Source organism: Amphibalanus amphitrite, unplaced genomic scaffold (genome assembly GCF_019059575.1).
Source record: "Amphibalanus amphitrite isolate SeventyFive unplaced genomic scaffold, NRLGWU_Aamphi_draft 001990F_arrow, whole genome shotgun sequence".
Classification (NCBI taxonomy): domain Eukaryota; kingdom Metazoa; phylum Arthropoda; class Thecostraca; order Balanomorpha; family Balanidae; genus Amphibalanus; species Amphibalanus amphitrite.
Window position 1 is genome coordinate 979 of NW_024883483.1, and position 22,479 is coordinate 23,457.

Consider the following 22,479-nt stretch of genomic DNA (forward strand, 5'->3'; position numbering starts at 1 on the left):
AGAGCAACGTCACAGTTGACCAAGAGCAAAAAAGGTCTCAAGGTAGTCAAAGTTAGTCGCATATGGAGTCACTCATGGTATATTAGGCAATTCCGACGCGTTTTAGTGTAAAAATAAGGGAGCTGATTTTTCCCCAATTGACTTGTAATGGGGTGGTCAAGAAATTGACCTGATCTCAGGTCATCGGTATCGAAATTCAAAACAAACTGGCGCTAGGCGAAAGCAAACGGGTTGGTGCCTATTCTACGTCTCTTTCTTTATTAGATCAAAAGGTACAGCCAAAACTATTTTGACTTCCTTTTTACCCCTGTGACGTCATCTTTGACCTGACCTGAAAATGACCTCAGTAAAAATTGTAGACCTTATCCGTGTGAATCCTGTATCGTTTACCACTTGTCGCTATCTTGCTTTAGTCTCGAGATCTCGCTGTCGCTCCCGCTCGTAATAATGGACAGGTCATAAAAATGACCTGATCTCAGGTCAATGCAGGCCGAAAGCCACTTTTTTATTGTCGCATATGAATGACAATTGATAAGGCTTTAATCGTCATCAGACAAAATTGCGACTTTCAGTTGGGAAAATATCAAGGTCACTCTTCGAAAAAAAGATCAAGATGTCACGTGATCAAAATTTTCAAAAATCGAAAATCCGAGATAGCCAAAACGTTCGCTGGTTGATTGCAAGTTGAACCGTATAAAGTTTTTACCATTGAAAACCAATAGTTTCATAGTTATAAGCCGCCAAACATAGGGTTGCAGCGTGACCTCCAGGAATTGCCTGAGGCTATATCTCGGAAACCGGTGTTCGAAGAAAAAAATCCTTGGCACAGCTGGCTTCTCCGCCCATAACAACCCATTAGACCAATTTTAAGCAAAAAATAAAATATAAGGGTGTACGGCTTTGGTCGATCTATCGTGGAATGCCCCTTGTGCAAGTCCTATAACACATCCCAACATATCTTTAAAGTGAGGGGCATATTTCTTATTGTCGAATTTTCGTGCTTCGCAAATCGGCCTCTACACTGTAATTATATAACTAACGTAAAAATGTCCTGCAATAATTGAATACAAATGCACTTCAAGCTGACGGATGTTCACGATGCCAGAGTATTCTGGATTCGTGGGTCTTCACAGTTGACAATTCACTTAATAACTCTGTTTCTTTCAGGGAATTATAGCTGCCTTGAGGCCAAGTTTTTATTGGATCGTAATTTTGGTTATCACTTGGTGCAATCATATATTCCTTCATCTTTAATCGTCGTTATCTCGTGGGTAAGTGACGCATTCACAGCCACACTATCCCAATCACCTAGCTCCTTGCAGGTATGCATGCAAACTTCATAAAACTTTTCCGCAGGATGGCTGTTTTTGTGCGAAGTTTTCATTATAAGTTCAAAAGAAGAAAATGACAAAAACCTGACGTGAAATTAATTTCAGGCTCACCACTAACTTTTCCAGTGGGATCTGAAGATGTGCGACGTTGCTCTTTTTTAAATTAAAATCATTCCACCTGACTCCGGCGACAAAACACGAGAAATTCATCATCAATGTAACATGAGTGTTGCTTACGAATGGCACGTATCAAGTGCATTCCTCTCTCTCTCTCTCTCTCTCTCTCTCTCTCTCTCTCTCTCTCTCTCTCTCTCTCTCTCTCTCTCTCTCTCTCTCTCTCTCTCTCTCTCTCTCTCTCTCTCTCTCTCTCTCTCTCTCTCTCTCTCTCTCTCTCTCTCTCTCTCTGTCTTCCCCTCTCTCTTTCTCTCATCTTCTGACGGTGTAAGCGTGTGCCAGTGCTCGTGTCTCGACCCTACTCCCCTCATTAGCCGTAATGCAATTACCATCCGTTGTCTTCAGATGTATTATGGTGCTACCGGCTGATGTCAGTTTTGGCTACGTTAGGCGTCGCTCTTTTACGAGTGATGTCTCCAAGAAATTTTGGTATGGTGACTGATAGTTTGAGTAGTTTGAGCCAAGTGTGGTTCCGACCAATTTCATGTAATGGTAATTACCGGCGTGGCTCGTTTTTCTTGCAAAGTTTTTTACTACAATTACCGTTTAGTGACATATGCCATTGTTAGTCCCTAAAAAGCACCGTTTTATGTCGAGTGTCATGTAGGTAATATCCGCCGCCGCTTGGTGTCAGTTGTCATGTCATTGTCATCTGGTGTCTCCAGGTGTCATTCTGGCTAGACGTGGATGCCATTCCGTCTCGTGTCACGCTCGGCGTCACGACTCTGCTCACCATCTGCTCAGAAAGCTCGGGAAACACGGACAAAATGCCCCCAGGTCAGTACATAACTAAGACCCGAGAGCACGATCCTGCACCGCAATCATCCGGATAGGTCAGCTCCAGTGTCACAATTTCTACTGGTATTGGAAAAGTGCACTTCCATGATGTAGTTTGCTGCAATAACTTTGTGAAAATGCCATGGTTATTAAGTATGGCCAATTCTAGTTACTTTTATGTTCTTGGTATAATATAGGTAATTAATGCTTTTTAGTTTTATAAGCTAAAGTTTAGGCGTTTCAGGTATGGTCCAGGTATGTAGGGTGAAAGGAAATTTTGGGAAAACTTGGGAAAAGGCTCCCGTTCTATCTTTTGGCTAAAACTGTGAATGATCCGGCCCCGTGTCTCAAGCAAACAGGTTCAGAAATATAATTCATCTTCTGCATTAAGTCGTCCAACGACTGCCGTCAGTTCATTATTACTGGACAGCGCTGGCTGCCTTCGCGACATTTAATCAACCACTAATCACTTCAAGTCTGGCCTCAACCAAAATCAATAACACCCTCCAACGCAATCTTGCGATGTGTCGAACATGATTCAATCAGGCACCGGCGGAGCCATTGTGTTTCTATTTACTCTCATCAGTGGCGCCTTGTTCATCATGCGGCCGGATCATCCATAAGCCGTCTCATTCTCCTGGGAAATGGAGCGGCGGCTGGAGGAGCGTCAGCCGGTGATAGAGAGGCTGCTCGGGCCCGAGGTGGGTGTCTGTGGCCCGCCGCCGCCGCCGCCGCCGCCGCCACCGCCGTCCGAGTGGAATCGATAGCTCCAGCGGACCGGCTGGGGTCTGCCCGGTGACTCCACCACGCCCGGGGAGAGGAGCGGGACGGAACCACGTCCCTCGGGAGACACCGACCCGAGTCCGAGTCCCTCACACAGTCGCCGGGTCGTGTTGCTGTCACGTAGAGAATGGGAGAGGGATGGACTGGAGGTCACGGATCGATTGGAGGCGGGTCACGACAGGTCACGGATTCAACGGGACATACGGAAAGTGACAGATCACTGCGTGGTACCGGAGTATAATGTTATTAAATGGAATCTGCTGCTGAAGAGTGAACACTGATCAGTGCTCCTGCTACTGGTGAATGAGATTGAAACCGCAAAAAGCTCAGGAATATTCAGAAGACAAGCTTTTCACATTACATTACTCGCTCAGAGACATTCGCATTCCGCTATATTTTATAGAAATGGGTGAACGCAGAAGTTCATTTAAGCATTTTCAGATTCCATTCTGTGCAATGATTTCCCTGGCGACGTGAACATAATGCATATTTTACGACATCTCGAGCCGCCGCTGGTGGGCGAATTTAATAGCCAGCCCACCCGAGATGTGCCTGGCACGGCTGCTGCCTCGCTTCCTGAAATGGAACCCGGGCGAAGCCCATGAGCTAAACGTCAGCTGCGAAACCGCTGAACATTTGCACGGCCTCGGCCAGCTCGGTGCCATTTCTGGAAGCGCTGCCATCACCACCTGGCATATGCAGACTTTCAGAATGACAGATAGCGGAGCGAGATGTCAGCGAAATGTGCCAACTTCGGGAGTTTCGAAGCCAGTTTATTAATAATTCGGGCTAACTAGTGTACTTACTAGAGATGTCAACTGGATATCAACTTTTTGGTATACCGATACCAAACCGATACCAACTTGGTATTTGGTATTTCATTCCTAATGTACTCGGTATTTTGTTGGTATTATGAACCCTCATTTATGTATAAGAGGCTGAGAATTCGGTTAAAAGTCGGTATTTTCCTCATGCTATGAAGTTGGTTCGGTATCGGTATTTCTTCACCGTTTATGTTGGTATTTGGTTTGGTATCGGTATTCAGATGTTGTGTAATTGACATCACTAGTACTTACCACACAAGTGTCATCAATTATTGACCGTACTTCCTAGTATACATTTACGCTTCGTTTCACACATATGCTTTCTTTCTTCACACATTTCTGTTTGTGTTTGTGTATTTCAGTGTCGTATATGAAGGCGCTGGACATCTGGATGAGCGTCTGCACGGCGTTCATCTTCACGGCGCTGCTGGAGTTCACGTTGGTGAACCAGCTGTCGAGACCGAGGCGCCAGATGGTCTGCTGGGTGATGCACGTGACCAAGGGCGTGCCGGAGCGACAGCTGTACATGCCCGACCTCTGCGAGGACTGGTGCATCGTCCGACAACAACTGAAGAAGGTGAGATGGGAGGGATGATGAGGTTAGGTCGAAGTGAGGTGAGTTAGAGTGGAGGTGAGGTGAAATGAGATAAGAAGGTGAGATGATTGGGTGTAAAGGCTGCCCACCGGCGCTCCGCGCCGGCACACCAAAATCTTATAGACGACCATTAGCTATTCGTCTGTGTTTGTGTGGTCTCAGGCTCTCATCGCCTTTCTGATAGATTTAGAAGGCGTAGCCATAGAGATCTTATATACATATGTATATAAGATCTCTATGGGCGTAGCGCCCACTATCTTGAGTTTATGGCATAATCATTACGACCTTGGTATATAAATCCTTAGTTCTATTTCACTTCTTCAACTTTTTTCTGCTCTCCTATTTTAAGCTAAGCTCTTTCATAACTACGTAGTTTCATTTGAGTCGGAGGGCATATTTTATCAGGCTGAAACCCTGGGATTATTCAAGCAAAACGGAGGCGGCACCAGAGGGAAGGACGCGAATCAATTCACTTCGCTTGAATATGTAATCCAGTCAAATTCAGTCAATTTAGCTGTCGCTTTGATTTGATGCAATCCATATTCAACAGTTCACGTTTTGTGACAGAGAGCTGGGAATATATCCAGCTCCACTGGGATATTCGCACTACATGCAAGCGCCATCAGCAATGTCAACGAAGGCGGGCATAATCAGCGAGCGATGTAAATGAGATGATGCAGCGTGCATTAGAACACCGACCGTATGTGGGTGCAGTGTTTGCTATGATGGCAGACTATGTATCATATGTAGCGGCAATAGCTAATGGTCACTTGTGATAAGCGTAATGGATCACATTCCATCTCTACTATCATAAAACTCAACTTATGCAGAGCCAGCAAACGCTCGATCACAGAGGCAGACAATACCGTAATCGTCATGGACGTCAATTAACATTAAGAATCAATATATTTGCTTTCGGCAGAAATTGTATGGGTGAGCGGTCATCCACGATTGCAGGCTGCAACGTAATCAAGTCGGCTATTGTGAAAAAGTGACGTTTTTTTTGGTGTGTGTGTGCTGTCCATTGATGAGCAGGATAAGACTTAAAAGATTCGTGATATAAATGACCTCCCACTTGTCCAACATGTTACGCACAATGTGCTCGTTCGGTGACTGCTGGTCGGACTGATGAAGCCACGCTCGCACACACTTCTACGGCTCACCGCCCTGACCCGCTACCCCCTTGAATCCTCAGAAGCGGGACGACATGCCCAGTCTGACCATGCAGCTGGTGGACAGCGGCAGCGCCGGCGGAGGCCCCGAGCTAGCCGTACCCGAGCTGGCCGGTCGCCGCTGCTACTGTCAGCGACGGATGTCTGCCGCCGGGTGGATCGACCGCGTCAGTCGGCTCGGCTTCCCCCTGGCCTTCTGCGCGTTCGGCGCCTTCTACTGGACACACTACAACAAGTAGAAGCCATGATATAATCCTATTAGAGACACTACAACAATTGGAGACCCGGATAGACACACTCTAGCTATCAGAAGCCACCTATTAGACGTACTACAGCAAGTAGAGGCCACTGGCCAACCAAGACTTCTCTGGACGGTGGGACACACCACAGCAAGTAGAGGATAGGGATACTTCTACTGGACGACTACAACACGTAGAAGCCATGAGATAGGTACTTCTGTTGGAGACACTTTAATGAGTAATGGCCTAGGAGACTTCCAGTGGACACACTACAGCTAGTACATTGAAGCTCATGAGGCTTCTACTGGGCACACTATACACTTATACAGGGAACAGGTGTAAGCCACGATGTTTTACTTCTACTTCTAGTGGAGACACTAAAGAAGTAGAGGCTCACAGAGGCTTCTGATAGACACACTTTGGACACACTATAAACACGTAGAGGCTCATATGAGAGTGGACTCACTATGTACAGCAACTTCATAGAAGCCACGGCGCCTTTGACTACTGGCTTCGACTTTGGTTTGGCTTCTTGATAGAACTCGAGTTATGGACGGCGACATCTTTGTTAATAGTTAGTTCCACGGTTGAATTACAGCAACATATAAATTTTAGGAAGAAAGTTTCGATAAAATTAGCGTTCAAATTACAATGCAGCATAGCTAAAGGAGTTCTAATGCTTCACAGCCTTCTCTAAGACTTCCGGATGAATTGCTTAAAATATACTTACTTTAAAAGATACACCACCCGGACCAGTGCCAAATTGATATATTGCTGAACAAATTTGATGCTTGGTAGTGATCTTTTTATTGATCAAAGGAACTTATTTTAGGTAGATGCACAGGAAAAAGTAAATAAAGTCTATATGGTGTATGTCGTTACGAATGTAGGGGAAAGTGGGGTAAGACGGTCAGGGTAGGTAAGACGGGCACCCCTTCTGCAGACCAAACCAATAGCGCTACGAGCAAGAAAAGTTAGGACCAGAATTGCCTTTCCCACTACACACCACCATTCAAGTCTGGTGAATTTGTGTTCAGTCGATAATCTTTTATTTTGATTTCTTTAAAACACTCATTTCATTGAAAACATCCATAATGTATTGTGCAAGCTTTTGTGTACAGCACTATAGAGTTAAAAACTCGCAATCACTTGTGGTACACTCATATGCCAACAGTGTTCATTTACGGCGGATTTGCTTTGTCTGCATCAAATTGTCCACAGCGAAAAATCGTGCTGAACTTCTGACATTGAGTTTGGGGTAAGACGGGCAACTATGAACCCAATGGGTCTGTAATGGTGAAAATATTTTTGTTGCTGTAGGAAAAAAGAAGCATTTCTAATAAGAATATGTTCGATTCCGATACTCACAGACATGTTAGCAATATTCCTTCGGCACAGTTTATTCTCGAATAATGAATGTGAAAAACGGTTCTACATGGCTTCTGAACTAGGGCCTATATAGGAGCATACGCCTTCTGCACGAATCTCGTATACTGCCATTTCCGAAGCACTTGAGACCAACGAGCGACTGTATAAATGCGGCTAATCTCGGGCATTTGTTGCGAGCTGCGCTGATCGGTGAAAGAAGCTGGCCGTCTTGCCCTACCCATGTGACCGTCTTACCCCATGGGGTGGGGTAAGACGGGTTTTTGCAAGGTTTTGCAAAAATAGCTGCAGTTTATTTGTTGAATCAGGTCTAAGTCTCATCTTCTGGCAAATGAAAGTAAAATGTCTGAAAAAGGTTTTCACCCAGTTTCCCGTTTCTATGATGTTTCTAACCGGCCGAAAAATGGCTCCAAAGTTAAGGTGCCCGTCTTACCCCACTTTCCCCTAAACATTTGCTTTGCTGCTTTTATCTTGGGTAGTAGACTTTACGGTGGACTTTAGCTAATACGACTACATAAAATAGGCAGACTTACATGTTCATATTTTAAATATTTATCAGTGAAGTATGGTCATTTTTTCAATGTCATTTGCACACAACTTTCGGTGGTCTCACATTGGTATGTATTTCCTTTGCAATGTTGCTATTTGGAAGTAAGTGTATTGCAGGTGTACACGAAATGAACCCAGTAACTACGTCGAAATCAGCAAGTAGGTTCTAGGAACCATTATAAACTTTACACTATGGTTACAAATGTAGATCAATAGCTGTACATGGACAATGGACATCCATAGAAACCGCATAACATACCTACTCCAACCGCGGGATGTTGGTTATAAATAGATTTTCTTTTATATGTATTCAGAGGAGAAACGCACACCAGTCTATTGTATAATATACGCGAATACTTTACTTCAATAGATCGCCGATATATGATGTATGTAACATGATAGTATTGCCAACCCATTAACCCTCACTATTGTTGTGCTAACTGCTATGTCATCTGTCTATGAGTGAAAGAAATGCACTTTTACTGCTTGAACGCTAAACCCTCTTACCCGTATTATCATTCATCAGTTTGCTGTCCTTATAATCTCTGTTCGAAACTCATGCGTGTTGGTAAACATTCCAATTTAGCGATGTAGCATATTTACAGCCGTGCTCTGATCCACTTGTTGACTTGATATCCGTGATTAACAGTTAACGGTTGCATTAGCAATGCACTTGGCAGCTGCTCATGCATTCGGCTTTGCGACATTGCGTTGATTTATTGTGTGTGATTCAGTGTCCATTGTCCAATACATTTGAATTGATATTTCATTGGCATTATATAGTGCTTAATCTGGAGAATAAAAAGTGCTTTTCCCCTAAATATGTCACCGTCAACTGTTAAGTGACCTTGCCATCGCACGCGGATGTACAGATCTCGCGGGTTTTAGCGGTAGGTTTTGCACCTATAAAATTTAGTGTACTTCAGGCTATATCCTCGACGTCTAAACCCGCGCCCCACTGGGGTCTGCGTATAACACGCCCTACTGGGGGGGGGGGGGGGCTATTCATAGCCCCCCTCCTAACTCCGAAACTACTGGGCCGATCGTCAAAATTCAAACGGCGTCTGATAGCCCCGGAAAAACTGTCGAGCGAAACATAATTTCATTGACCTCGAGGTCGCCGATGACGTCACAGGTCAGGTCAAAGTAAAAATTATTAGCATTTTGGCTTCTTCACGTTTTGGGCTCTGGCCGCCGTCTTACAAGTCAGATCAGGCTCATTTTTGGTTCACACACTCGTGAACAGATGCTCTAGATACTCTGAGGGTACCAAACTTGTACTTTGATTTTCAGATCAAGGTCAGGTCATCACAGGTCACGAAAATATTATATCATCCGTCGGTCACGTGACACATGTTTTATGGTCCATTTAGGCCAAAAATTTCGAATTTGATGTCGTCTGTGTCATTCGAGGTCATTTTGAGTCAAATTTAGCTTAACCCTATTCCTGGCGGGCTCCGCCGGGACAAGAAACTGGCGGGGGGGCCGATTCGGCCCCCCTTCAGATCTCAAAAACTACACATCGCAGCGACAAACGGTAAACGGCATCGGATACGCACGGTCAAGATCTACAATTTTTACTCAGGTCATTTTCAGGTCAGGTCAAAGATGACGTCACAGGGGTCGAAAAAGTCAAAATGGCGGCGCTAGATATGGAGAGAGTTTTTCTCGAATAACTTTCGAATTAGTCAAGATAGGAACAAACTAATGGCGTCATCGTGATCCTCTCGTCAATCCGCATCGAATGATATATATGTTGACCTCGAAAGGTCAAGGTCAAAGGTTGACCTCAGGTCACGTGACCTCGAGGTCATCATGTATATCATTCGATGCGTCTTGACGAGCTGAACACAATGAGACCATCCACGCGTCTGTATCTTGTTCCTGTACGGAGTTATTGGCCAAAAACCTTTGGTGACCTTTGATGACGTCACATGACCTCACAGCTGCCCAACAGCAAAACAGACCTCAAGGTAGTGAAGGTTGATCGTATATGAAGTCATGTATGGTATATGGGGCCATTCCGACCCGTTTTAGTGGTAAAAACAGGGAGTTGATTTTCCCCCTTTGACTTATAATGGGGAGGTCGCGAAACTGACCTGACCTTAGGTCACCGATATCAAAATTCCGAGATATACAAATTGCACATACTGGTACCCTAACTAAAGCCTGAAGAGAAGAAATTGATCGGTCAAAAACTCTAGCTCTGGCGTGATTGCAAACTTTTCTGAGGAAGGGTCACCAAACCGCCTCTGGTGACCTGACCTGAGGTCAGATCAACTCAATATTTTCAGACATGTTGCGTAGAAGCCTTTTAGGAAAAGTCAGAAAATTTGAGCTTCCTAGCTCAACGCGTTTGGGAGAAATAACCAAAAAACCTCAGAGGGGGGCTCCTGAGGCCCCACCGCCAGGAATAGGGTTAAGTCAGGTCACTTTCAGGTCAAAAAAGGTCAAATTTTGAAGCTAAATTTTTTCAACAAAAAAGGTGTCTATTGGATGCAGTTTGAGCTCAGGAACACGATGGTGCTATTTATATTGGCGTACGATGTCAAATTCGTGCTGAAAAATTGATTTGAAAAATTAATAATTGTTAATTTTTTGCAATAATGCGTATAACTTGGCCATTTTTGAAGATATTTAGCTAAAACTTGCTAGAGGTACTCATAATAATGCGTTCTATCACATATACCTATTCCGTTTTTTTTTCGAAAAGTAAAAAAAAAAATTGAAAACATGTAAAAATATAAATTTTGAATTTTATAATATAATTTTCGAAATTTTCAAAATTTCGAAAATCCGAGATAGCAGTTTGATAGCGCAGTCTATTCTGAGTCCTCTCATGCAAAGAAATTGGATCTAGTTTCAAAACTGAGCTCTTGGGAGCGATTGCCGTGGTTCAATGTTTTGCGTCGAAATCGGCCGAACATGACGTCATTCTGACGTCATTTCCGGTCGACCTATGGTAGGTACGAAGTTCAAATTTTGACACAAGGTGTCAAATTGATGCAGCCGAAGGTACTGAAAGTTTGGCGTCGATACGTCAAGCGGTTTGGAAGTTATTGCAGAAAAACGGGAGGGGGGGTGTTTGAACACCCCCCCTTGTGGTTTTTCGCGAATATCTCAAAAACGGCGGCGCTCCGCGCCGCCGTTTTTGGTACACCTTATCGTACATCAATTCTACACATGTTGTAAAAATTTCAGACCAAGGTCATTCAAGGTCAGGTCACCAGGTCACTTGAAGTGACCTCACCTCATAAAAGTTTCAATGTCTGTCATAGCTGCACCGAGTGACCGATCGCTTTGAAACTTTCAGCGATTGCTAAGAGCAATAGAATGTACAAAATGTATGTATCAGAATTTTGATATCGATGACCTAAGGTCAGGTCAATTTTGCGACCTCCCCATGATAAGTCAATGGGTGAAAATTGAAATGCGCCTCTTTTGGACAAAAGACATTATAAACACTCCCAAACACCGAATTACAAGTGGTTTAGACACACTGAACATGAAAATGGTGTCGTGACCCTTGTTTATGCCCTGAGGTCATCTTAGGTCACGAATGGTATCTAACAGTTTTTCGCAAATAAATTTTGATAGAGGCATGCTAGAGCGATGAAAACGCCTTACTTAGATGTGTTCAGCTCGACGATACGGATCGACTGATATGCAACATGACCCTTTCCGGTCAGGTCATGACCTTGACCTGAGGTCAAATTTTCAAGTTGACCTTTCAAGGTCAAGTTATAGTTCATTCGATGCGTCTTGACGAGAGGAACACAATGCCGGTAAAAGTAAATTCGTACAAGGCTTGGGTCAAAAGTTATTGCAGAAAAACTGTTTCCGAAAAAATCGGCTATTTTTGCAATTTTTGCCCCCTGCAGGCAAAACCGTTGACGATAGGTCAAATCTGAGAGGATTAATCAGAAAGGGCTTTAATAGGGCTATCGAATGCGCTTTTCCGCAGCGCTGTAGCTCTATTGGTTCTCGAGTTATGCGTTGGCTTCTTGGAAATTTTCGACATTCGACCTGGAAATCGGCGAAATTTTGCCTTCAATGACCTCTGGTGACCTGACCTTTGACCTGACCAAAAAATTGACCGAAGTGATTTCGTCATTATTTTTGACGCTCTTTCGAACGCCGCCTTCCGCGTATCGCTAAGTGGCCCAGGAGCCGAGTTACAAGGGGGGGGGGGGGTGTTCAAACCCCCCTCCCCCCAGCAGAGCGTGGAAATCCAGGACCCCCAGCCGGGCGCGGGTTAAGCTTTCAAGTGTTGAAGATGTGATCGACTTGTTGGTTCACAAGCCGGCCATGATCGTATAAAATGGCTTCATCGCAGATCGATTATAGTTTCTGAGATATAACCATCCGCCGCCTTGTTCTCGCTCGTGATCATGTCAAAAGTCAGGTCAAAGGCACATAATTAGTACTGAGTAGTAGGCTCTCCTAGACGAGTATTAGGCTTTGTCTATAGACGGTCTTCAATTCCGAATCCCTACGCTTGACTATCAGCCGTCGGTTAACCCGCGCCCTGCTGGGGGGTGTTTGAACACCCCCCTTGTGGTTTTTCGCGAATATCTCAAAAACGGCGGCGCTCCGCGCCGCCGTTTTTGGTACACCTTATCATACATCAATTCTACACATGTTGTGAAAATTTCAGACCAAGGTCATTCAAGGTCAGGTCACCAGGTCACTTGAAGTGACCTCACCTCATAAAAAGTTTCAATGTCTGTCATAGCTACACCGAGTGACCGATCGCTTTGAAACTTTCAGCGATTGCTAAGAGCAATAGCATGTACAAAATGTATATCTCAGAATTTTGATATCGATGACCTAAGGTCAGGTCAATTTTGCGACCTCCCCATTAATTATAAGTCAATGGGAGAAAATTGAAATGCGCTTCTTTTGGACGAAAGACATTATAAACACTCCTAAACACTGAATTACAAGTGGTTTAGACACACTGAACATGAAAATGGTGTCCGTGACCCCTGTTTATGCCCTGAGGTCATCTTAGGTCACGAATGGTATCTAACAGTTTTTCGCAAATAACTTTTGATAGAGGCATGCTAGAGCGATGAAAACGCCTTACATGTGTTCAGCTCGACGATACGGATCGACTGATATGCAACATGACCCTTTCCGGTCAGGTCATGACCTTGACCTGAGGTCAAATTTTCAAGTTGACCTTTCAAGGTCAACTTATAGGGGAAAGTGGGGTAAGACGGTCAGGGTAGGTAAGACGGGCACCCCTTCTGCAGACCAAACCGATAGCGCTACGAGCGAGAAAAATTAGGACCAGAATCGCCTTTCCCACTACACACCACCATTGAAGTCTGGTGAATTTGTGTTCAGTCGATAATCTTTTATTTTGATTTCTTTAAAACACTCATTTCATTGAAAACATCCACAATGTATTGTGCAAGCTTTTGTGTGCAGCGCTATAGAGTTAAAAACTCACAATCACTTGTGGTACACTCATATGCCACCAGTGTTCATTTACCGCGGATTTGCTTTGTCTGCATCAAATTGTCCACAGAGAAAAATCGTGCTGAATTTCTGACATTGAGTTTGGGGTAAGACGGGCAACTATGAATCCAATGGGTCTGTAACGGTGAAAATATTTTTGTTGCTGGAGGAAAAAAAGAAGCATTTCTAATAAGAATATGTTCGATTCCGAAACTCACAGACATGTTAGCACTATTCCTTCGGCACAGTTTATTTTCGAATAATGAATGTGAAAAACAGTTCTACATGGCTTCTGAGCTAGGGTCTATATACGAGCATACGCCTTCTGCACGAATCTCGTATACTGCCATTCCGAAGCACTTGAGACCAACGAGCGACTGTATCAATGCGGCTAATCTCGGGCATTTGTTGCGAGCTGTGCTGGTCGGTGAAAGAAGCTGGCCGTCTTGCCCAACCCATGTGACCGTCTTACCCCATGGGGTGGGGTAAGACGGGTTTTTGCAACGTTTTGCAAAAATAGCTGCAGTTTATTTGTTGAATCAGGTTTAAGTCTCATCTTCTGGCAAATGGAAGTAAAATGTCTAAAAAAGGTTTTCACTCAGTTTCCCGTTTCTATGATGTTTCTAACCGGCCGAAAAATGGCTCCAAAGTTAAGGTGCCCGTCTTACCCCACTTTCCCCTAGTTCATTCGATGCGTCTTGACGAGAGGAACACGATGCCGGTAAAAGTAAGTTCGTACAAGGCTTGGGTCAAAAGTTATTGCAGAAAAACTGTTTCCGAAAAAATCGGCTTTTTTGCAGTTTTTGCCCCCTGCAGGCAAAACCGTTGACGTTAGGTCAAGTCTGAGAGAATTACTCAGAAAGGGCGTTAACAGGGCTATCGAATGCGCTTTTCCGCGGCGCTGTGGCTCTATTGGTTCCCGAGTTATGCGTTGGCTTCTTGGAAATTGTCGACATTCGATCTGGAAATCGGCGAAATTTTGCCTTCAATGACCTCTGGTGACCTGACCTTTGACCTGACCAAAAAATTGACCGAAGTGATTTCCTCATATTTTTGACGCTCTTTCGAACGCCGCCTTCCGCGTATCGCTACGTGGCCCAGGAGCCGAGTTAGAAGGGGGGTGTTCAAACACCCCCCCCCCAGCAGGGCGTGGAAATCCAGGACCCCCAGCCGGGCGCGGGTTAACACGCCTAGAGGCTCATGTTGTCAATCAGATGCAGGTTGTGGGCCCATTGGCGCCCGTGCGGAGTCTGATGAGTTTAGCTAAGCTCCTGAAGGCTAGCCAAGGCTCAGAGCCTCAGAGACGCCTGCGATGGGTCCCTCAAAGGTTTGCGTGGATATTCAGAGACTTGTTTAGGTGATGATGGTTCTCAAAGGTCGACGTGATGCTTTGAATGCCAATGAGGGTCCTCAGAAGCCAGCATGGAACCCACTAGAGCTCGGTGGAGCCCTGCTAAGAGCCCTTGGCGTGCTGGGCCCTGCGGACACCGGAGCCACAGTGGCCCTTTATGAGAACCATTGCGGTCCCTCGAAATTGAACAAAGCCCTTAGAACTTCGACAGGCTTTTAGGTCCCGTTTGGGTATATGAACCCAATGAGGACGGGGAGGGGCACGTTCTCCCTGTAGCGAGTAGGTACTGGCTACGCCACTGATATTGTCTAAAAACCAAAACGAATCAAAAGTCCATTATCACCACCGAACGAGATGGTTTTCAACAGAGGGCAGCACCACATGCCAATGAAGCTAGATGTCGCGCCAGAAGCTCAACTCGAGCCGTTCACGGTACCTACCTAGCTAATTGCCGTGCATTTGTGATCTAAAATTATATTATTTACCGTGTATCTATTTTTTGACTTCACGTTTTTTAACCCGCGCGGGGCTGGGGTCTCCAGCCGAACGCGCGGGGCTGGGGGGGGGGGGTAAATTTTACCCCCCTGTTATCTCCCGAACTAATGGTCCGATTTGGAAAATTCAAACGCCAATCGAAAGCTCTCATCACGAACTACTAAAAACATGTACTTAATTTAAAGTTTGAGGTCAAGGTCAAGGTCAGGTCAAGGGTACAAATTGCAAGTTTCTACAGTATCGGCCTTGCACCGTAGTTGCCGAAGAATGGAGTCATGGACTGAGACTGATCGCCCAAAACGTGTTCTTAGGCTACCAAGACAATATTCGTTGCATACAATATCATTCAGAGGTCAAGGTCAAGGTCAGGTCAGGTCAGGTCAGGTCACCAAAAAACAAAATATAGAAAAGGGCATATGCGACACATGTTTTATGGGTCATTTTACTCATAGAATTCAATAGGCACACTCAATAAGTGATATGGACCACCTCTGGATGAATTTCAGGTCGAGGTCAGGTCAAGGTCAGGTCAAGTGAGGTCAAATTTTGAAGTTGGTTGTTAAGGCCTAAAAAGGTGTCTATCTGATGCAGTTTTTCACGGCAAATCGAATGGTGCTATTTTTGTTTCCGTACGAGGTCTAGAACTTCCAAAAAAGTCATTTTTCAAAAATTTTGTGTGTCGTGACGTCATAAAATTTTGAATAACTCCCACATTTTTGAACCGATTCTTCTAAAATTTGGTATGTAGGTGCACATAGACCACTTCTCTGACATATATTCCGGTTTTTTCGATAGACTCAAAATTTTGGATTTTATAGTGATTTTCCCAAAAAAGTCAGTTTTTTGAAAAAAAATTAGGCCAAAATCCAAAATTTTCAAAAAACCGAGATAGCCATTTGAAAGACAAAGTAAAATTACGTATAACCTTTTTTGTTACGTCTTGATTCCTTTAAAAATGAAGATGTTAGCGGCGTTTGAACTTTTGCCGTTTTTGAGGCGAAAATGGCGAACATGACGTCACTAAAACGTCAATTTCTCAAAAATTTTCCGATGGATTTCGCTCAAATTTTCAGGGAACGTGTCAAATTGATGTAAGAAAAGGTACTGAAAGTTTGGCGGCGCTGCGCGCTGCCGTTTTCGAGATATCGCAAAAATTCGCGAGGGAGGGTAAAATTTACCCCCCCCAGCCCCGCGCGGGTTAACCAGCACCCCACTGGGCTATTCGCCATATGTGCCCTGCTGTGGGGCATATTATGCCCCCCCCTGTCTAACTTCCGAACCGATGGTCATAGAAAGACGGGGAAAGCGGCAAACGAAAGCTCTGAACAAGATGGAACTTTGAAGCCAAAAAATTATTATGTATGTCAGACATCATGTCAAGGTCAGGTCAAGGATATTGCAAGCTTCTAAATTATCGGCTTTTGATCGCAGCTAGCGAAAACTGGACTGAGATCGATTATCCAATTCCAAAAGATCTTCTTAGGCCACCAAGACAAGATTCGCTGCATGCAAAGGTCAAGGTCAATATCATGCAAAGGTCAAGGTCAGGTTAGGTCACCAAGGGTGAAATATAGAAAAGGACATGCTCGACACATGTTTTATCGGTCATTTTAATCACATGATGGCACACTCAGTTAGTGATATGGACCACATTTGGAAGAATTTTAGGCCGAGGGCAGGTCAAGGTCAGGTCAAGTAAGGTCAAATTTTAGAGTTAGTTGTGAAGACCCAAAGAGGTGTCTTTCTGTAGCAGTTTTCCACGACGAATCGCATAGTGCTATTTTTGTTCCAGTGCGAGGTCTAGAACTTACTTTTTTTTTAATTTCGTTTGTCGTGACGTCATACAATTTTTTTGAATAAATCCTTTATTTTTGAAACAATTTTTCTAAAAATTAGAATGTTGGTGTACAGGAGCTACTTCTCAAACATATATTTCGTTTTTTTATAAACGCAAAATTTTGAATTTGATGATAATTTTTCAAAAAAAGTAAGTTTTTATACCTAACTTTTGGATCGAAATCCATTTCTTAACCCTCGCCAGGCGAGGGCCTCTTCCATAACACGGACGGCAAGGGGGGTTGGTACGACCCCCCTCGCGATTGGTTCCAATGGCACTTAGAAACGCCAAATTTACAGGGTAGGTGGGTCCATAGGAGATCTCGCCCCTGTGAAAGTTTGGTGACTCTAAGTCAATATTTAGGGGGGTTATGGGGGGTATGAGTGCAAATTTTTTTGCTAAAATATGTTAAAAGTTTTTCGCTTATAACTTTTTACCTATCAAAGATAGAGCAAAAATCAAAGCACCAGTGAACTCAGGACATCCGTGCGCATCGCATGATACACTTTGTTACCAATTCTAATGAACTCTGGAATTCAGTTGCCGCTAAGCTAGTCCAATTTTCCCCTGACCTTGTACCGTTTTTTTGACCTGGTGACCTGACCTGAAAAGACTGGGACTTCAAATTTTCAGGAAAGGTGCGAAAATGTTGCCCCAGAGGGTATGCCAAATGCATAAATGATAGGCGTTAGAGGCGTTTGAAGTTTTCATTTTTTGAAGCGGAACTGGCCTAATTAATTAGGCAAGAATGAAAAAGTTGACCTTAGATCACGTGACCTAAGGTCAACTTTTGACCTTTCGACCTTTCGAGGTCAACATACATATGTTTCGATGCGGATCGATGAGAGGATCACGATGGTGCTGTGGGTCTCAGGGTCAATAGGTGCGTGTTCGGAAGAAAGGAAATTACCCACAATGAAAGAACGAAATAAACAGTGAAACGACGGTTAGATATGGGTTAAAACTGGGAGAAAAACGTGAGAAATAAAACTAGGAACTCGTCGAAATACTCAGCCTCTCTGACACTCCGCGTACGATACTAAATTTATATTTGAACTAAGAGCACGTGCCAAAAGCCATAGAGATCAAAACGAACAGGAAGTAAACGGGGGCGGAACTACACAGCCAAAAATTAAAACACTTTTTTACATAATCAAAAACGAATCGAGCATATAGAAACGGCGAAAAGTCAATCTAGAAATTACAACAAATTAAAGCAAGGACAAATATTAAATACGGTTGAAAACTATAAAACAGAAGTGACGATAATAACGAATTTACAATAATATAAAGCAGGAAAACAAACGTTCATGATAAAATAGTAAACACTGCGCGAGGCGGCGATTGGCGGCGCAAAGGGCGGCCGGGCTGGGCGGACACGCCGCAGCTAAATTACCGGCGCTAGCGCGCCACACTGCTCCCCCTCTTAGTCGCGGAGCGCATCACTTACATCACAATTCACAAAAGGGTCCTGCGCGGTGGTCACCAGCGACCCGGCGGCCGGGACCGGAGAGGCGGCGAGCAGATCGACGTCCGGTGGCGGCGGTCGCCAGCGACCCGGCGGCCGGGTGCAGCACGGCGGCGAGCGACTCGACGGCGAGCGGCTCGGCGTCCGGTGGCGGCGCGGTGACCAGCAGCTCGTCGGTCAGTGTCGATGCGGGCAGCAACGAGTCCAGGTAGTGTTGTTCGCAGGGGTGTAGTAGAGCTGGTACAGGCGGCAGTCATCTTGGGCTGGCATGTTGGAGGCGAGCTGCCGGTGTCGATGTGGTGGCTGGTATTGGGCAGGCGTCGCAGGTCTCCCCAGGCTGGAACTGCTCCAAGATGGAGGGGTCGCTGGCACAGGAGAGCCTGGACTGGAGGTGGCTGGTCAGGACTGGTTGACCAGGAACGCACCTGGGTAGTCTGGGAAGTAGGAAGCACAGTCAACCACAAGATGACAGGAAATGAACCAGGAGGGGTACAGGGACCTCAGCAACAGTGAACATACACTGGAAGGAACAACAGCGGGCCAGGATAGGAAAACAATGGAAAGGTCAACATGAGGAAACAAACGTCAGGAGTCAGGCTGTCTCCTGCACTCGAAGAATGAGGCGGTCTTCAGGTCGTTCATCTGTGGTTCAGATGGCGTGCAGGTCGGTGACGTCCACAGTGACGGTGTCCCAGCAGCTGAGGCAGTCAACTGGTAGTCAACCGGCGGAGCTCCTGCCAGGTGCGGCTTGACAGAGGCCCCAGGAGGGGCGGCTGCGTCCTGCGCGGCAGGGTCGTCATCCTGTGCAGCAGGGTCGTGTCGGGTTGTTGCTGGTCGCCTCTCGTCCTGCTGCTGGTGCTGGTTGACGGCGGGGGGCTGCTCAGCGGAAGTGCGAGACAGCTGGTTTGTCAGGCTGCACACGGGTGCGAAAACAGCACCAACAGCAGAAGGCAGGGCCAGGGACTCAGCCACAAGCACATCATCAGAGTGAGGCATGACGAGTAGGTAGGCAAGGTCAAGGTTAGCAACAAAAAGCACAAAAAAATGGCAACAAAAGCACAGGATATATCAACAGGTTAAACTCATCACTTCAAATCACGTCGGGCTCATCAGAATGTGGGTCTCAGGGTAAATAGGTGCGTGTTCGGAGGAGAGGAAATTACCCACAATGAAAGAACGAAATAAACAGTGAAACGACGGTTAGATATGGGTTAAAACTGGGAGAAAAACGTGAGAAATAAAACTAGGAACTCGTCGAAATACTCAGCCTCTCTGACACTCCGCGTACGATACTAAATTTATATTTGAACTAAGAGCACGTGCCAAAAGCCATAGAGATCAAAACGAACAGGAAGTAAACGGGGGCGGAACTACACAGCCAAAAATTAAAACACTTTTTTACATAATCAAAAACGAATCGAGCATATAGAAACGGCGAAAAGTCAATCTAGAAATTACAACAAATTAAAGCAAGGACAAATATTAAATACGGTTGAAAACTATAAAACAGAAGTGACGATAATAACGAATTTACAATAATATAAAGCAGGAAAACAAACGTTCATGATAAAATAGTAAACACTGCGCGAGGCGGCGATTGGCGGCGCAAAGGGCGGCCGGGCTGGGCGGACACGCCGCAGCTAAATTACCGGCGCTAGCGCGCCACAGTGCTATTAGTTTGTTCCTAGCTGGGATACCTTGAAAGTTATTCGAGAAAACTTCATATATATGTATAGTGCCGCTATTTTGACTTCCTTTTAGCTCCTGTGACGTCATCTTTGACCTGACCTGAAAATGACCTGAGTAAAATTTTTAGACCTTATCCGTGTGTACCCTTTACCGTTTACCGCTTGTCGCTATCTTGCTTTATTCTCGAGATCTCGCTGTCGCTCCCGCTCGTAATAATGGACAAGTCATAAAAATGACCTGACCTGAGGTCAACGCAGGGCGATAACCACTTTTTTATTATCGCATATGAATGACAATTGATAAGGCTTTAATCGTCATCAGACAAAATTGCAACTTTCAGTGGGGAAAATATCAAGGTCACTCTTCGAAAAATAGGACAAAAGTTCAAGTGATCAAAATTTTCAAAAATTGAAAATCCGAGATAGCCAAAATGTTTGTTGGTTGATTGTGAGTTGAACCATATGGAGTTTTTATCGTAAAAAACCAATAGTTTCTGAGTTATAGGCTGCCAAATATAGGGCTGCAGCGCCAACTCAAAGAATTGCCCGAGGAAACACATCGGAGCGTGATTTGGTACACTCTTGCACTTGCGATTCTACAATTTTGCATTGCTTACCTTGTGTAACGCCATATACCCCTATGCCGCACACTGGGCCGGGGGCCCGGAAAAGTGCTAGAAATTATTTTTGATTGAGTTGTTGATCTCAGTGACAAGCAAACATGCTAAAAACGAAGTGGGGCTGCTTAACCCTCGCCGGACCTATTGTCGGACCCCCCACCCCCTCGGCCGGCCGAGGGGGAGGGTTGGTACGACCCCTTTTCGCCGTTTCGCCCCTAATGGAGCTAGAGCCTCGCGGAAAAAAACAAGTGTGTGCGCCGTTTCAAGACGGAACGATTGATACCCGATTTTAAGGTCTCAGGTCAACCGGTAACCTCTGAGGTGAAGTCAAAAAGCCCAAGGTAGGGTTTGGTTTTTGGTAAATAATTTCGTAAGAAATGGCCGCCGAGCAGCGATTTTGGCACCATCGTGCTCACCTGGCTCAGGCGCGTCGAATGATATACTTTTTGTTCGGGTGAGGTCAACTTAAGGTGTTGACCTCGAGTCAAGGTCAGGTCAGAGCCCATCAGGCCACGAACTTAATCGAAGGAGGTCGTGTCGCATATCATTCGATTCGGGAGGTCTTCCCGAGTCCATTGGTGGCTTTCCCGAGTCGCTGGCTCAATTTGATCATGAGTTATTGACGAGAAACTCCTATGACCGTAGTGACGTCATAAATGACGTCACAGAAGGTCAAAAATGCAAAAGTAAAGGATCGGATCTTGCAAGGAGTGCATGAAATCACGATTTCGTGTGCTTGAGATAGTTTGAGATCATTCCATGCGCAAAAACAACAGTTTCCTTATTTCCCCATTTTCTTTTAACCCGCGCGGGGCTGGGGTCTCCAGCCGAACGCGCGGGGCTGGGGGGGGGTAAATTTTACCCCCCCCCTGTTATCTCCCGAACTAATGGTCCGATTTGGAAAATTCAAACGCCAATCGAAAGCTCTCATCACGAACTACTAAAATCATGTACTTAATTTAAAGTTTGAGGTCAAGGTCAAGGTCAGGTCAAGGGTACAAATTGCAAGTTTCTACAGTATCGGCCTTGCACCGTAGTTGCCGAAGAATGGAGTAATGGACTGAGACTGATCGCCCAAAACGTGTTCTTAGGCTACCAAGACAATATTCGTTGCATACAATATCATTCAGAGGTCAAGGTCCAGTGGCGGCGCCACGAATTCTCGGCAGTGGGGGCAAGCTTGAGGTAACCCGACTGTGGTCTGATACCTGCCCCGATCTGCAAAATCCATGAGCACCTTGCCCCTAGATGTTGCCATTCAAAATTATTATGGTTTCAGGTTTCATGCATACGTATTGAGCTTAACCATTGGCCCTCGCGGGCCCGGAAGGGGGAGGGCGTTTTTCGCCTCCCCCTGGCGAATATTTGCGATGCCTCATGAACGCTTAGGGATAGAAAGACGAAACTTGCTGTACCTTGTCCCCCATTAATTTGACATCTTTTGAAGCAAGCAAATTGGATCTAGCCTTCCTGATAACGTCTCGGGGCCGATTTTCCTAGACTCCTGCACGGCAAACATCGGCGTCACAGACGTGAACTTCAACCAGCTGCCAAAATTAGAGTTTTAGAGATAAAGACAAATTACGAGCACGGTTGTGTCGCATTTGACCTAGAAAAATACTTAAGTAACTATGGTGACCTGAGGTTAGAGGTCAGGTCAACGACCCCGAGCTGGGGCTTTAGTTTTTTTTTTCGCAAATAACTTCAACAAAAATGGCCCTGGA

General features: G+C 45.2%; 1 protein-coding gene across 1 annotated transcript; it reads left to right on the forward strand.

The window, feature by feature from the left end:
* Positions 1-1,167: 1,167 nt before the first annotated feature.
* LOC122376033 (glycine receptor subunit alpha-1-like) lies at positions 1,168-6,778 on the forward strand (the record flags this gene model as incomplete). Its single annotated transcript, XM_043355690.1, has 4 exons — positions 1,168-1,271; positions 2,171-2,282; positions 4,252-4,466; positions 5,680-6,778. Coding segments are annotated over 4 exons (647 nt in total), but the record flags the coding sequence as incomplete, so codon positions are not given.
* Between the last annotated feature and the right edge of the window lie 15,701 nt (positions 6,779-22,479).